Raw genomic sequence first — 15,412 nt, 5'->3', positions numbered from 1 at the left:
TACTAAGCCATAACACATTTACGTACCAAACCAAGAGAAGAGAGGACAAACAGTGAAACTTTATTTCTTTATTGATAAATGCTTTCCAGACTTTCCAAACTGGATTGTTCAGTTAAAACCAAAACCACAAAATACTTTCAACCTAAAATCTTCAATGTCCTCCTTAGAAGACACAAAGGGTAGCTCTGTTCTGACCACAAAGGAAAAGCTTGCAAGCCCAATTCTCATTTTTGAAATCTAGAGCTTCCAAGTTGGCTTTTTAAATAAGATCTTAAAGATTAATTTACAAAATGCAATATAACTATATGATATGCTGCACGGCATTGAGATCTGCAGGACAGTGAAGAATCTTCAAACATCTTGAGTTGACGTCTATGAAGGGGCTATTTGGCTTCTTTGCATCCTAGAGGAAGGAGAGGAAGACAAGTTACCTACACACAGCACACCTCACTCCAGGCTACTGAACCTCCCAGCATGACAAGCCATAAGGACTCCAAATATAATTCGCAAGACACAGAGAAGCTGTAAATGGTTGTGGATAATACCCATTTCTGATGATCTGTCAAGAAATTGACTCTTTAGCAGAGAAGCCAGTGACTGGAGCTGCTAAGAAATAGATGGATGAAAATGTAAGATCCCTCATCATTCCGAGCGGTGACATCTGACCACATCAGCTTCACAAGAAGTACTGAAGACATCAATTCCAGACAACCCACAGAAAAATGGATTGTCAAAAGTGAGAAGAGGCATTCAAAGAATCAAAAGCCTTACTCAGAAGAGCCAGCTCCAAACACAGGAGACAGCATCCGCTCAGACCTATGCAGTGAAATGACATTCCCGACACCAGCACTTCAATATACACCGCAGGCAGATGGTTGTCAGGATAAGGAATGGGCATTAACAGCCTATTTAGCCTCCAAGTCACTAGAACATCCTGTGTGTCTCATTCTATTTCCCAGATTAGCAGTTTCACAAGACTCATCTCAATACATTATTCCTTCCTTGACACGTTAACTGCTAGGAACACTTCAGGGATTTACACAACATCTTTTCGATGCTTAATTAAAATAAGAATTCTGAAGAATATTTCTAAAGTTTCAACAGTAAGGATTCTTTCTGTTGGGAGAAACTACATTAGTGTGGTTTTTGGGTGGGGTTTTTTTTTTTTTTTTTTTAAGGAGCGGACTAAAATCAGACAAGTGCTGCACAGGGACCTACGTGGGCCTCCGGACCAGCTGCTGTTCGCTAACACTCATGCTTTATTTACTCTGATTCTGGAAGCTTTTAACCGAAGCTAAGGACCAAGACACTCACCAGTCTTCCTGGTTTAAGAGGTAGCAGTGACCACGCCCACCTTCTGGGCAGCTTCTTTCTTGGCTTGGTGAGCCTGCAACACTGCAACAGCCTCCTCCACCTCGGGGAGACAAGTTACCGATAGTGAGACCTGCTCTCTTGACCAAAGCCTCCCACAGTCCACCCCACCTGAAGGAACAGGCCAGTTTACCTTTGACCGGAGGGACTCCGGAGACTCTAACATGTGCAGCAGCTCCGAGTTGTCAATCTCTAGCAGCATCCCCGTGATCTTCCCTGCAAGGCTGGGGTGCATAGCTTGGATCAGAGGGAACAAACGTTCTCCTGGGGAACAAAAAACCAAACAAAAAAAGTTCAGACAGCCAAGTTTCAATTAAAAAGTCATCTCGGGAAATCCCCTCAGGTTTCAAATTAAAATGCAATCTGTAAGAACTAAAGTTTCGCTTACCCAGCATCTGTTTCTGCTCCTGGGGAGGGGCAGCAGCCAGCATGGAGGCCGTTAGCGGCTCCTGTCCCTGCACGTGTACTGCAGGCTGAGGTGCCTATAGAAGGGCAGACATGAGGGTTTTGAAATAGATACTAGGCTGACTGCTTCATATTCAGAGACAATAAGATATTCTCTCCCTCTAAAACACAATCTTTTTCAAGCCTACAGCAGACAAGTTTCAGAAAAGGACAGATAAGGTACCCTTCGTTCACAAACTTGCTCCGTCCAAGTCCTGAACTCAAAAGCCCATAATGTCACGTACAGGCACCATAAATATCTTACAAAAACTGGATCAAACATTGCAAGACAAAAGCCATAATTGAGAAAGAGTAACATCCATGCCTGCTTTTTTTTTTTTATTACAACCCAGAAGTTTGTGGGAGAAGCAAACTGTGCTTTCAATGATACCCTAGTGAGGATTTGGCAAGGAGGGGAGAGAATGAATGGTTGCAAAAATGGGAAAGCAAAGAACCAAGAAAAATATCCTTAGAGCAAATCTGGGTTAAAAAGGGCTTGCAAGTACAGGACAGATAAACCAGCTAAGCTGTCCCTGGCAAAGGGACAATGCCAAATTTTTAAATTCCAAATTATGATGCTATCTGGGTTATAAAAGTAGCTTGAAGATTCTGTAAAAACACTTCAGTTGCATGTGAAACCTGTCGGACTGCAGTAACTGCAGGGTCTTCATGGCCCAGGCCCTCGTGTTACCTGCAAAGGCTGTACAGCTGGGTGCGGGCTGCGGACACTTGAGGCATATTTATAAGGAGGAACCGCTCTGGGAGCAGGGGCAGCTACAGGCGGACGAGGAGCTAAATTCTGTGCTGCAGTGCCAACGCCTGTAAAAGAAGAGGACAACAGGATTACAAACACCTGTAGCAACACACAAGCAAGTTGGGATGTCTAGTATTAACTGCTGAATTCAAACTATGCTCTGCACAGTAATACTACTTTAGAAACAGGCCTCCAAAATGGAACTGGCTACTTTAGGAAGGGGCTATTCTCCCTCAAACTAAACCATGGATTCCATATCTTACATTTAAGGCATTTTACAGCTGCTCAGCGGAATGCAATTATTTTGGATGCTCTACTCTGAAAACAATATCCAAAACCTACATAGCCTTTATTTTTTTTTTTAGTGGTAAATGTTGTAGAAGTGTAGAGATTGGTTCCAAACCAGTGGAAAACCACCCATATCTGGATTTCCACTGCTGTGCTGTAGCACCAACTGTCCCCAGACCTGCACTGCACAGCAAGGAATAGGAAAGGTTCAGGTGCTGTCTCTGCCCCTTGCTCCAGGTGGCCTTTGGTTATCTGTATCTGACAACCAACTTTGGAAGTCAAAGTCAAGTCTCAACAGCATCCTCCTCCCTTCACAGACAAGGGGAAGAGCCTGGGAGGCAGACACCTTACCAACTCGCTGGGCAGCGGCAGGGAGGCCACGAGAGGCCGGAGCATTGCCGGCAGGGGCCAGATGGCGCAGTGCTGGCCGTGGTCCAGACTGGCGCATGGCATTTGGCATTCCCTGGAAGCCTAATGGAAAAAATGAGGGGAAATCCTCAAAACAGAACTGACTGGCAAGCCAGGACAGTCAGCTACAGGAAGCAGGTTGGGGTTGTGCACGGAAAGGAAAGCATGCATTGTTCTTGTTGGAAGGTACAGCCAAAAGGGTCACACGACCAAAACATTGTCTCTAGCATGCTCACCTTGAGGTCTTCCTCCTTGCTGCCAGCGTGGGTTGGGTCTCATCTGCGTCATTTGATTGGGTGCATAGTAAGCGGGTCTGCTCTGAGCCTGAAGAAAGATCAGACAAGCTCAGAGGTGACATCAAGTTAAAAACAAAACATTGTTTACAACATGTTTTGGCAGTTGTTGCCAGGACTCAACCCTCAATTCACATTGAGAGAACAGGCAGCTGGGAAGTCACAGAATTAACTCCACTGACTGCACCACTCATTAGGAGTTATTTGCTTACAGGCATAAGAATGGCTCAGTGAGATTACTGCAGCTGAGCCATCAAAGCTCCAAGACAGGTTAAAGAACCACACTAGCTCAGCTCACCTGGGGCACAGCAGGCATGAAATATCCCCCAGCAGCAGGCTGGAACTGATTAATGATTGTGTTAGCAGGCAAGGCTCTCATCCCAGCAATGCGCTGCATGTACTGATTAGTTAGATGGGCCTTTCGCTCTTCTTTCCTTTGTGCAAGTGCAACGTACAATGGCTTTGAGCCCACAATTCGCCCATTCATCTCAGTCACAGCTTTCGTAGCTTCCTCTGGAGAGGAAAAGCAGACAAAGCCAAACCCTTTGCTCCGTCCATCTTCCAGCATCACCTGCAGTAAAGACCAATTGCTAGTGGAGTACCGTTACAAGAACTTAGCCTAAGAATTCCTTTTTTTTTTTAAATGTCAGATTTCAGGCAGGTAGGACATAAATGTTGCAGAGGTGTAGAGACAGGTACTCAATGAACGAGAAGTCACCTGTCTGGATTTACTCTGCTTTTCTGTAAGCACCATGTGTCCCCAGGCCCACACTGCACAGTAAGGAATGGGAAAGATTTGGTGCAACCTCTAAACACATGTAGGAAAGTGCCATTTCATGCTTATTGGGCGTCACTGCAAACAAGCGTGTTTGCCACTTCCTCCCTCCTCTTTTGATGGGGGAATGACGTAAATTTTCAGTAAAATCCCACTGAGACCCAAAGAAATCTGTGTATTTACTAGTCCAGATGTTCTCAGGACCATAATGACCACGGGATATAAGAACTGCCCTTCAATCCCATGTCAGATAACAGCTTCTTCTTCAGGTTTTAAAATCCAAATACCCCCCCAAACCCCGCAGTACCTTGGCACTTGTTATTGACCCAAAAGGTGAGAACTCCTTCCTCAGTTTTTCATCATCTATGGTGTCATCTAGGTTTTTAATGTATAGGTTAACACCCTAGAAGGGAGAGAACAGTAAGATATTCATAACATAAAAGTTAAATCTTGAGCACATTGACTGTTAGCATCATCTGCCAGAGCCATAATTTATCTGAAAACTCTTAATTTAGCATACTGTTGTTCCTTCCCGACCACCCAAAGCCAAAGGCGATAAATGTTGCACAGGTGTAGAGACAAGTCCCACTGTGGTGAAAGGGAGCTTGTCTGGATTTCCTCTGCTTTCCTGTTGCACCATGTATCCCCAGTCCAGCACTACATTGCAAGGAGCGGGAAAGATTCAGATGCGATCTCCGACATGATCCAGTTTTGTCATAAATTAGAGACACAACAGTACAGGGTTATGCTGGCCCTTTCCATCCTTCTAGATATCCCCATTTGAAAGTAAATGAGACTGCACAACTGTTTCCTTATGTCCTCCTGAACACTTTCATTATGCCCCGGATGCCTCCTTTGCCCTCAAATACCACAGACTAGCCTTTACATTTTAACTCCCAGGATCTCTCATAGGACCATGACTGACTATTTTGTCAATTCCTTTCAACTCTTCCAACAGACTGAAAGCAGTGCTCAAATTTAGAAAAGGAACAGAATTATTCACCTGGTACCGGCTGAGTCTCTCTTGTTTTAGCTGTTCAAACTTCCGTTTCAGCTCTGCCTGGCGCTCAACCTTCTTCTGTGCTCGGCCTACGAATACCATTTTCCCATTGATATCCTTTCCATTCATTTCTTCTACTGCCTGGTCAGAGGGTTCAAGAGGAAACTGTCAGCTGCTGAAGACAGCACCTACCTGTTCCTGTGAGGACGGGACTGTCCAAAGATCACATTGTATCCCTGCCTGTTAGCCAATTAACCAAGGCTGAAGTTATCAGGAGAGAGAGCACGCTGACACCACCAAGTGCTGGACTAACAGCAACTCGTCAATTTAACCCCACCCTTTCTTGTAATTAAGGCCGTATTTTAACTAGCATACTGCTCAGAGAAGACCATTTCTAAGCAGTGATCTCACTCTAGACACCTTCTTCCTCCTTAAACCCTGCACTGTAGTATTTATTCAGCAATTAATGTTCCTGATTATACCACTGCATTCTGTGGGTCTAGTAATCTGGAGAAACGCCAAGTTACCCTTGAACATCAAGCAGTAAGGAGCAAAAGGTTTCCAAATTCCCACACCTAGAAGAGGTTATGCCCGAGGCAGGATTTTTCTCTTATTTTAGTAACAGGCTCCCATGATAAACCAAAGTTTTCTTCCCTGAAGATGATACCCAAGCAGCATAAAAACCGGTCATACCTTGTTAGCATCTTCATGCTTTTCAAAGCTTACAAAGCCAAAGCCCTTGGATTTTCCGCTGGGGTCTGTCATCACTTTAACACTCAGAGTTTTACCTGTTATCAAGGGACAGGGTTAGTAAGATGTCACAAAACTATTTCATGACTATTAAAACTCCATACAATAGCCCCAGCCCTCCCTCCTCTCTCACTCTCATCTGCGGGTCAGCCTCTGTCTCCTGTCCAACGTGTAGGCACAACTACTACCCACACCTCAACTCTTTGTATTCCTCAGCCTCAAAGTGACCCAGGTAGAGCTATACACATGGGTAAACTACCATGGGTCATGAAATTCACAGCCTCATTAGAAGTGTTTCTGTATTTACCATATTTGCTGAAAAGCTCCTTTAGTCTTTCATCATCCATGTCATCCCCAAAGTTTTTAATATAAACATTGGTGAATTCCTTCGCCTTGGCTCCCAACTCAGCCTCCCGCTCTTTACGAGACTTGAATCTCCCAACAAATCTGTAAAAAAGAATGAAAATCCCAATAAGCAGCTTGTTTTCAAGAGTGGAAAAAACAATGTGTGACTTGCAGTGAGGCAAAAAATGAGTGTGTAGTAGGAGCTGGGAACGGGGACAAGAAAGGGTGACAGCAGAAGAGAAGGACAAACAGGCCACAGACCAACCAGAAAAATCACCTGTTCTACTGTCGGCCAAGGACACCCACCCAGCTCTGCATTGGAGAGTACTGGCCACAGAGACCCACCCCAGCCCACTAGCAGAGGGGTAGAAAATCAAGGCTTGGTTAGGGAAACCCACCAGCCCTGTAATGGAGGGGGAGCAGGCCATGGCTTGGGCAGGGTCACTCACCAGCCCTGTAGTGGAGAGGTAGCAGGCCAAGGCTTGGGCCAGGAGAACCAGTGCCTTGTGTGTCCCTGTTAATACCGAGATGCATCACGGTTCATGTGATCGTTGCTGCTGCTGGCTGTGACACTCACACTTTGCGGTCGTTTAGCAGCATGCCGTTCATCTTCTCGATGGCTCTATCTGCAGCATCCTGGGTCTCAAAGTGCACAAATGCGTAGCCCTTAGAGCCATTCTCATCACACACCACCTAGATACGTGGAAAACAAAATGTCAGCACTCCAAACATGTTTTCTCCTCTGTCAAGCTCAGACAACGCCGGCACGTGAAAATAGGTTACTGGCAAGGAAGGCATTATCTCTGTTTCAGACTTGCATGCTTCATGACCAGATCTGACCCAACTTCAGCAATCCCTGACCTTTTGGCCAACTCTGCCTCTTAGACACTCCACTCCTCACTTGGTAGAAGGTGTCCCTTTCACTTCCTACGCTGGACGTGTCTGATCATGTCACCGCTACAAAAGAATTGCACAAAGTAACCACATCTCACCTTGCAGGACAAAATATTCCCAAACGCTGAGAACGTGTCATAAAGTGCCTTGTTATCAATGGATTTGTCCAGGTTCTTAATGAAGACATTCCCAACCCCTGACTTCCTCAAGGAGGGGTCCCTCTGAGACCACATGATGCGAATTGGTTTTCCTTTGATCACATCAAAATTCATGGTATCTAGAGCACGCTCAGCTGCAAGAAAAGTCAAGAATATGTTTCTGTGGTTTGTTAAAGAATAAAAGGTTTCCATCATGTGGGTGATTGTCTTCTCTGACTTTTACTCAGCTCATGGAGGCATTTGGGGTAGTATCATGGGCAACTAATTCCAATGACCTTTTAACTTGGTGTTTCAAGGGAGGTCTTTGCAGCAGTCACTAGACGTGTTTAAGTCTATAATAGGTTTAACAGACTATTTTACATTTACATTACAGCAACGTTTTAACAATCATAGCAAAATGAATGTCAAAGTGCCTGGGGTTTATTAGTTATATTGTTAATTATTATAAAGGTAAATTGTTCCACCCAAAGAAGGAAAGGAAATACAGGAAGCCCTGAGGAAAAAAGGGAAGTAACAGAAGTGACTCTTTGGCTTGCTTGCTTTTCATGAGGCTCACACCTAGCTGTACTCATTGCTATTAAGAGAAAAAGATCATCTCCCTATCAGGTCAGGGAAAATGTGCAGGAACACGTGGCTGGCTGGGAAGACATGAGTCAGCCTCTAACTTACATGGCCAAAAAAAATGATTCCCAAGTTGCTCAATCTAAGGATGACAGCAAGAACGGGCAAAACCCTGGAAAAAAGTTCGTATACCTGATCTGATTAACAGGGAAGTGTTTCTCTAAACTCTTAAAACCCCAGCACTGTCATTCTAACCTACACTGAAACCCCCTCCATGATTCTATTTCTGCTACCTACTGATATATTAAAAGGATCATTACGTACACACATTAGGATCTTGTTCATAAAATTGAGATGCTTGGAACTCTTCGGTGCCAGGAAACACTCCCAGCATGGAGTGCACAGAGAAAAAGATGACTGTTAATTCCCAGCATGAAGCAGGGAAAGAAAGGAATAGACATGCATTAAAATCAAGGAATATTAACAGGGCAGAACCCAAGTTTTCCAAATTTGTTTGGCTCAGTTCTTCCAGGCCACCTTCACTCAGTGATACTTGCTGATTAGATTTCAGGAGCAGCAAATTCAAGGAAAATGTCTATTCAAACACCTTCTTTCATGGGACTTTGCTAGTGCAGCCAGAGTAACTACTCAGCATTTCACAAAACTACCTCTAGGAACTCCAATGGGACATTACCTACAAAAGCCTCCTGTGCTCCCTACCTCCCAAAGTCAGCTTCAACTACTACATGGAAGTTTCTCAGAATTTTTCATGTGCTTTGAAATGTTTTTTGTTGTTGTTGCTTTTTAAATTGAAGTGGTGCCATCGCTATCTTCCCCAATCCTTCACACATACACCCAGCTGGGAAACAAGCTCTACTGGACTTCATTCCTGAAGTAATCAGGCTTAAAAAATAATAATTTAAGGAGGAAAGTTATATTTGCTAGGATTCTACACTAGCTCTATTTAGTCAAAGGTGTTAAATGCAATTAACTGCCATGCTAAAATGATTCCTCAGCTGCTACTCTGAATCAAGGCAACAGAGGTTCTTCCTGCAGCCCATTCCTAGTAGGCACTTCAGCAGGCAACTTGGTCCAGCTTGTCAAATTTGGCAGTGTTTATTTATAGCAGGGAGAGGTCCTCCAGAAGTATGTGTTGGCAAGGACACAAACTAGTTGTATATACCATTTGCAGCAGAAACAGGGCTCCTCCTGAAAGGTGACAAGCAGATCAAGCAGCAACAAGAGGGAACAGTGAAACTCTCTACAGAAGCTAACGAGACACAGACTAGTTACAAACTCGGTTGTGTTCTTTCAAGCTTCCTAAGCTTATACTTAAGCAGTATTGCACTATCGCACTGCTCTTTCAAAAGCTTGCTAGTATTCCCTCAGACACTTCTTGTGAATAGTAGCATAAAAAAGCCCTAGGCAGATTCCCAGATTTGAGACAGGTCTGCCATACCCAGAGGTGGAAATGTAATTACATTGTATCAGGACCTACCAAAACCTGTAAAGGATCAGCATGAGTTAGGTGAATGACTCCTGCCAGGTAAATTTGATTCATTTCCTTAACCTGAGCAAACACCTTCTTGTTTTTCTTCTATTTAAAGCCACAAAGCTTCAGCCATTTCAGTTCCTGGTATCTGTTGCTCTCTGCTGGTTCCTGTCATCCTTCCAGCAGATTCAACTGGAACTCATATATAACATTATACACACTTTTAACCCCTTTCAGGCTTCCTTTTCATTCCTCTTCCATAGCCTTCAAGATAGGGAAAGCATAAAAACACTCCTTGCATTTTGCCTCAGGCTTCGAAGTAATTAATCTCCCTTACAGGCTCCCTGATGCGGAGCTAACACAATGCTGGAATTAGTGACTGTGGTTGAGCAGCATAAAGACAGATAACCACATGCATGCACCAAGATTCACCCAGAAGAAACACTGCCCAGGGAGTTTTATCCTGCAAAGAAGGCTGCTCCGCAAACCTCCAGGCTCTCACTTACATCACTAAGCAAAGAAAAAAAAGACCCAACAACAAAAGCACATAGCACAAATCTAACCCCTTATTTTTCAGAAGGGAGATGTTACATACAAAGACTCAAATCCCTCGATCACTGAAGTTAGAACAAAATGCTCTTGACAATGAAGTAACCACTCTTCCCTTTTAGTTTCACACCTGCATTCATGTTACACAGGTCTTTCCTTACATTGTCTTCTCCTCTTTAAGGAAGAGGGGAGACAAAAAGGTTGTCTATGCTTCTTCTACAGCTTGCCGCTTCAGAGACACTTATCTAATCCCACTCTGCGTTCCTTCTTGGCTTGGAAAAGGTTTTGTTTTTTCTGTACTTCCAGAACAGCTTCCCTCTGTAGCCATATTAAAAGCTTCTTTGCTTCATTATCTAGTTGTCATGTCATGACTGTCAACATTATGAAACCCTGGAATGCAGTTAAATCGCATGAGGAACACATGAAAAAGGAAATTCAGCTTTTCTTTCAAATGAAATGAGTTCGTTTTCTTTCCCTTCTTCACAGTCAAAGAGAATAAATATTAATGACCACAGCTGAGCCTGAACTAGCCAGAACTTTGAAGCATTTCCTTAATCTGCCTATCACAGTGTGACAGATCCAGTACTCAGCATTCACTGGTTACCAGGCCAAAGAACTGCAGTAAAAACAGTAGAGCTTACTTTCACTAAAAATAACCTCTCTGCAGCAGACTGCCAGTTAGATAGTGCATGTCCAGAAAGTAGCCCCTTCCAGGGTCAAGCATCACTCCATTAGCTAACAAAATATAAAGAAAAACACATGCTTTGAACCAATTCGGACACAGAACTCTGGAGTGTACAGCACATTCGGGATGTGACAGTGTGAGCTCCTGGTAGTCCCACGTAATGGGGAAGAGTTTTGGCTACTTGACTTGCTCTATGGCCTTTCTCTAGCTGTAAGGACAGAGCCCTGTCCACCACAAAAATGTTAAAGCATTGTTTTTCTTCAGATTAACGAAGCACTCAGCCTTCCATGTAAGGTGCCAGGGAAACACAAACTATCATAGATCAACTTCTTTAATACCTACTACTACTTCAGGCATACTAACGATGTGTCCACAAGAACTTCCCTGGAAGTTTTCAGAGGACAAAGCCTCCTGATTACTTTAAGTGGTATTTTGTAGCATCTGCTACCACCCATAAATCAAACCAGATCCCTACAGTGCTACAGAGCACCCATCATCTTTTCACAGGTTCAGTAAAATGATGTCCAACTGCATTTCTGGTCATACATTCCCGAAAGAAAATACAGATCTCTCCTTATCTCAGAAAGCCCTCATACAGGCAGTACTGTGTACTGCCACCTTGAAAACAGTCCCAATTTCTGCATTTGACAACAGAAATTAAATTCTTCATATTCAGGTTTGTTTCAGAGAGAACTGCAACACACCACCAGCGGGCTCACCTTTCCAAAAATTAGCTGTTTATGTTCTGCTGCATTACATTTAGTACAGCAGCTGGTTTTTACTTATGCAAAGCAACACATGCTGCAGCTTGCCAGACAGAAGAAATTAGGAGCATTTCAGAAGAGATCTCTTCATGAGGGCAGGAGGAGTTTGAATATTTCTCCTTCCCAATATTAACTCAATGATTAGGTTTAAATCACTTGACCTTCTAAGACCTAGCAGTAACAAGACACCACTTTGTCAAAGTATCACTTGAAGTACTGAGACTTCCTAAAATGTCTGCTGCCTCACCAGGAACCCAGAATCATGCAACCTCCCTCTAAATTCCTCCCTATTTATTATCATAAAAGATTACTTTGAAATACATTAGAAATACACCTGTCTTTGTATTTGTACAAGATGCAGAACTTTTTCTTCTAAAGCAAGAAGCACGTGTGACTAGCCACTCTTCCCTTTTAACACTGTAACTACACTTTATACAGGTCTTCCTTACTTTCAGAGAGCTTGATACTTTTGCACCCCATCTCCCCAACATTTATCTAATCTGAGCTCTGATTTCCTTCTTGGCTTTATTTCTGCTGCTTGTTCTTGCTTCTCTCATCCTGCAAAATGAGATCATAGCCTAGACAAAGGCAGGTGGTTTTAAAAGAGGGAATCAGCCAGGTTCATCAGAGCAGGAGAAGACCGCCTACACAGACTCTCAGGTTTTTTCCTTCTCGATGAGAAGTTTAAAAACACAAATACATTGCTTAGCCTGCATAAAAAGCACTTCTGAGAGTTCCATGAATGGGAAATTATGCACTGGGGCGCAAGCAAGTTTTTTATCAGCCTGGCAAGAAAAAGGATCAGAAGTGCTTGATCAGATCAGTTTTCAGGGCAAGGAAAGGACATGCAGAAGGTACTTTGACCTGGGAGAGGATGGAAGCTAGGATGGCACATAGTCACAACCGACTTTGGAAAAATCCAAAAAACAGACTTTGAAATCCAGAGATTCCAGCCAAGAGCTCAATCCCAGACGCTCTGCTAGCTTGCAGGAATACAGTTTTGTAATAATGTTTGTTTTCTACACAACAAATACTTTGTTCCAAAGTCAATACATTACCCTGTGCAACAAACAGGCCACTCTGCTGTCTGTAATAATGTAAAGCTGGATAACTTAGTACAGGCTAAAGGAAAAGTTTACTTGCTGCTGAAGCCTGTGCTGCTGCAAACTGATTCTGAATTCAAGGGAAAGTCTGCTCTCATTTATCCTTTGGATGTCTTTATTGTACGTAGATACTGCTAAATCACAGCATGGAGCAATAAACTCGCTCCAGTCAACAAGCAAAGGCTCTGAAAACTAGGGCTGAAAATGCTGACCCATTTTTCTTCCAGAAAAGACATGTTCCAAAATGACCTCTTCTGTCCCATCCTTCACATGCTACTGCTGCTTCAGCTCTGGAATATCTACTTGAGCAGGAACAAAATTAAAGTATGAAAAAAAGGGTCTGGCAAGAGCAAATCAGCATGGCTTCAGTATGTGAGACAACCTGGTTTCCCGTGCATTGAACAACACACCTTCTTTCCCATTAACCACCTCCCAGGCTGGGAGACCCACCCAATTGCTTGCACAAACACAGCAGCCTGCGGTCCACCAAAATCCCCAAACATTAAACTGGAGCGGGCAGCCAGAGGCTCAGCCAGTCCAACTGAGCATTCAGCCACGGCTGCCTACTCTGAACTTTCTCTGCTAGGACTGCACGAAGAACCACACAAATAGCCCCAAACTACGTGACAACAAAGGAGAACACGGTGGAGATTATTCTCCTATGTGTGGAACGAACCCGAGTCTCCACAGTTTAATATCAGTAAGAGAGAAATAGATTATCTGAGATGTTACCAAGATGTGCATTTGCAGAGTATTTTGTAGGCACCAAGCAGTAAAAAAATATTCCAGCTTCAGTCACTACCAAGTGATTGATTACTTACCCTGTAACTAAAATTTTCATAGGCAGCTACACAAACAACACACCAACAGCAGCGTGGATTTGGGGGGGGGGGGGGGGCGCGGGAGTGAATAAAAGTAAAGAAAAAAGCCACAGATGAGGTTGCATATGTCACTTACCATCTGCTGGCTGCTGAAAGTTGACATAGGCATACCCGAGGGACCGCCGGGTGATCATATCCCTGCAGACCCGAATGGAGAGAACGGGCCCAGCGGGGCTGAACTTCTCGTAGAGCATGGCCTCGGTGACATCGGGGTGCAGGTCACCCACGTACAGCGATGCCATGGGGTAACTGCTGGCAGCCGTGTTCATCTTCCACCCAGCACGTGCTCCCACCAGGAGCTAAAAGGCTTCTATTCTTGGGGTTTAATTCAAGCTTTTCGTAAATATTTTAAACTGGGGGAAGGGTGGGGGGAAGGGACTCAAAAATCTTATTTAAAAGCCTCACTAAGCAGGGGCCTGCAAAGAGCCGGGGGGGGGGGCTGGCAGGAGGCCGGTGACCGAAAAGAGGGCACAGTGGGGGGCACCGGGGGTCGGTTCTCCACCACACCAGGCCCCGGGACAGAGCAGCTGACGGGGGAGGAGAGGCCTGGAAATCAGAAATAAAACCCAAAAGTTAACCCTCCGGGAGAGCGGCACTCGGGTACAAAGGCAAAATTTATACACCGGCTCCCGAGCGTTTCTGCCGTCAGCTGTGGGGCAAAACCCGCCTCGACCTCCCTAAAACCACGGCCCTTATTTTGCTTTAAGAGTCTAATTTAGCCCCAGTTCTTCAGAGCGGAAGCCGTTTGATTTTCTGAGGTAAAAAAAGAAGAAAATTAGGAAAAATAAGCCTCTCTGCAATACGTATTTATACGAACCTTTCCTTCAAAGTTAAATCTTCTCTGCTAGGTTTATATTTTAGAGGAGAGAGAAAGCCGGCGCTAGCGGGGCAGTTAAGTACCAGGCGGCGGCGGTTGAGCGCCCCGAGAGGCGGCCGGGCCGGCAGGAGGGAGCGGGCCGCAGCCGCGCTCGCCCGGCGCCCCCGCGCCTCCCCGCGCCCCCGCCCCCCCCCCCCGCCCTGCGGCCCCGGCCCGGGGCGGCGCTGGCCCCGACACCGACTCACACGCTGCGGCCCGGCGAGCGGAGAGGGGGCGGCGGGCGGCGGGCGCCCCTTTATAGCCGCCGCGGCGGCGTGAGCGGGCCGCCGTGCCGCGGAGAGGAGGCGGCCAGGCCCGGCGGGGAGCGACCCCGGCCGCACGACGCGCCGCCGCCGCCCGCTGCAGCGACCCCAGCGGGGGGGAGGACCGCCGGCCCGAGGCGGCGCGGGGCGGGGCCAGCCCGCGCTGAGGGAGCTCGCGCCTCCCGCCGTTTTGGGGTCGCCGCTCGACGGCCCCTCATGGGGGATGTGGCGGCCCCTCAGCACACCCCAGCCATCGGCCTGGCGCCGGCCGCCCGACGTGCCCCGGGGCAAGCGGGCTGCCATTTCTGTCCAAACCGCTGCCGGCGCCAGGAAGCCCAGATCCCCCAGGTGACTGGCCCCTCAGGATGAACACCCACCAGGAGGGATGCGACCTCAGCCCCTCACCCCTCCTCAGCGGCGGTTTTCCTCAGGCTGCCCAACAACACCCACCTTACCTCTCCGGGACGCCCACCTCCCCCAAGCCAGTAATTAACCCAATAAATAAATGCAACAGCTTCCTAATCCTTCAAATTTATGTGGTTGACATGAAAAATGGCGCCTGGGCAGCGTCTGGAGGGCAGCTGGGCAGCCTCACACCTCAGCCCATGGCCTGATCCCACAGCGGCTCAAGGGACGTGCATGGGGATGGTTGGCTAGATTTGGGGCAAAATGACCCTCAGTGGGCAGGGGCATATGCCCACAACACCCCCCAGAAGGGTGTGTTTGGGGTTGTTTTCCATCCCATCCCCATCCCCTGCATGTGGGTGTCTCACAGGGC

General features: G+C 46.0%; 1 protein-coding gene and 3 non-coding genes across 7 annotated transcripts; all 4 read right to left on the bottom strand.

Moving 5' to 3' along the window:
* Window positions 1-53: 53 nt before the first annotated feature.
* On the bottom strand, window positions 54-14,699 carry PABPC4 (poly(A) binding protein cytoplasmic 4). Of its 4 annotated transcripts, none has more exons than XM_037380736.1 (16): window positions 14,578-14,699; window positions 13,592-14,268; window positions 7,421-7,614; window positions 7,006-7,121; window positions 6,391-6,530; window positions 6,027-6,121; window positions 5,337-5,474; window positions 4,641-4,736; window positions 3,857-4,129; window positions 3,502-3,589; window positions 3,209-3,328; window positions 2,507-2,634; window positions 1,760-1,853; window positions 1,505-1,635; window positions 1,315-1,414; window positions 54-403 (listed from the first exon to the last, which is right to left on the bottom strand). In XM_037380736.1, the coding sequence occupies exons 2-15, from the start codon at window positions 13,782-13,784 to the stop codon at window positions 1,328-1,330; spliced, it is 1,893 nt and encodes a 630-aa protein (XP_037236633.1). In that variant the 5' UTR covers window positions 13,785-14,268; window positions 14,578-14,699; the 3' UTR covers window positions 54-403; window positions 1,315-1,327. The 4 variants fall into 4 exon arrangements, with proteins under 4 accessions (XP_037236633.1, XP_037236634.1, XP_037236636.1 ...); XM_037380737.1 differs by lacking the exon at window positions 14,578-14,699 and adding an exon at window positions 14,333-14,525 and having other exon boundaries at window positions 13,592-13,830; XM_037380739.1 differs by lacking the exons at window positions 1,315-1,414; window positions 14,578-14,699 and having other exon boundaries at window positions 13,592-14,528.
* LOC119145702 lies at window positions 2,939-3,073 on the bottom strand. Its single transcript, XR_005103508.1, has one exon. It is a non-coding gene; the product is annotated as a small nucleolar RNA SNORA55 (small nucleolar RNA).
* Window positions 4,229-4,361, bottom strand: LOC119145699. The gene has a single exon (XR_005103505.1). It is a non-coding gene; the product is annotated as a small nucleolar RNA SNORA55 (small nucleolar RNA).
* Window positions 4,891-5,023, bottom strand: LOC119145701. The gene has a single exon (XR_005103507.1). It is a non-coding gene; the product is annotated as a small nucleolar RNA SNORA55 (small nucleolar RNA).
* Window positions 14,700-15,412: the final 713 nt, after the last annotated feature.

This window comes from Falco rusticolus, chromosome 3, assembly GCF_015220075.1.
Source record: "Falco rusticolus isolate bFalRus1 chromosome 3, bFalRus1.pri, whole genome shotgun sequence".
In the NCBI taxonomy this organism is placed as follows: domain Eukaryota; kingdom Metazoa; phylum Chordata; class Aves; order Falconiformes; family Falconidae; genus Falco; species Falco rusticolus.
Note: the sequence above shows the minus strand (reverse complement) of the source record. Positions and strands in the feature narration are given on the sequence as shown.

Bases quoted from the DNA above. Each gene is read 5' to 3' on its own strand.
- PABPC4 (XM_037380739.1), bottom strand. From the start codon at position 13,784: ATGAACACGGCTGCCAGCAGTTACCCCATGGCATCGCTGTACGTGGGT. The intron at 2,635-3,208 runs GTAAGGTGTCTG...CTTCTTTTACAG, and splicing joins TGCCGCTGCCCAGCGAGTTG to GCGTTGGCACTGCAGCACAG. The intron at 1,854-2,506 runs GTAACACGAGGG...GCCCTTCTATAG, and splicing joins CAGCTGTACAGCCTTTGCAG to GCACCTCAGCCTGCAGTACA.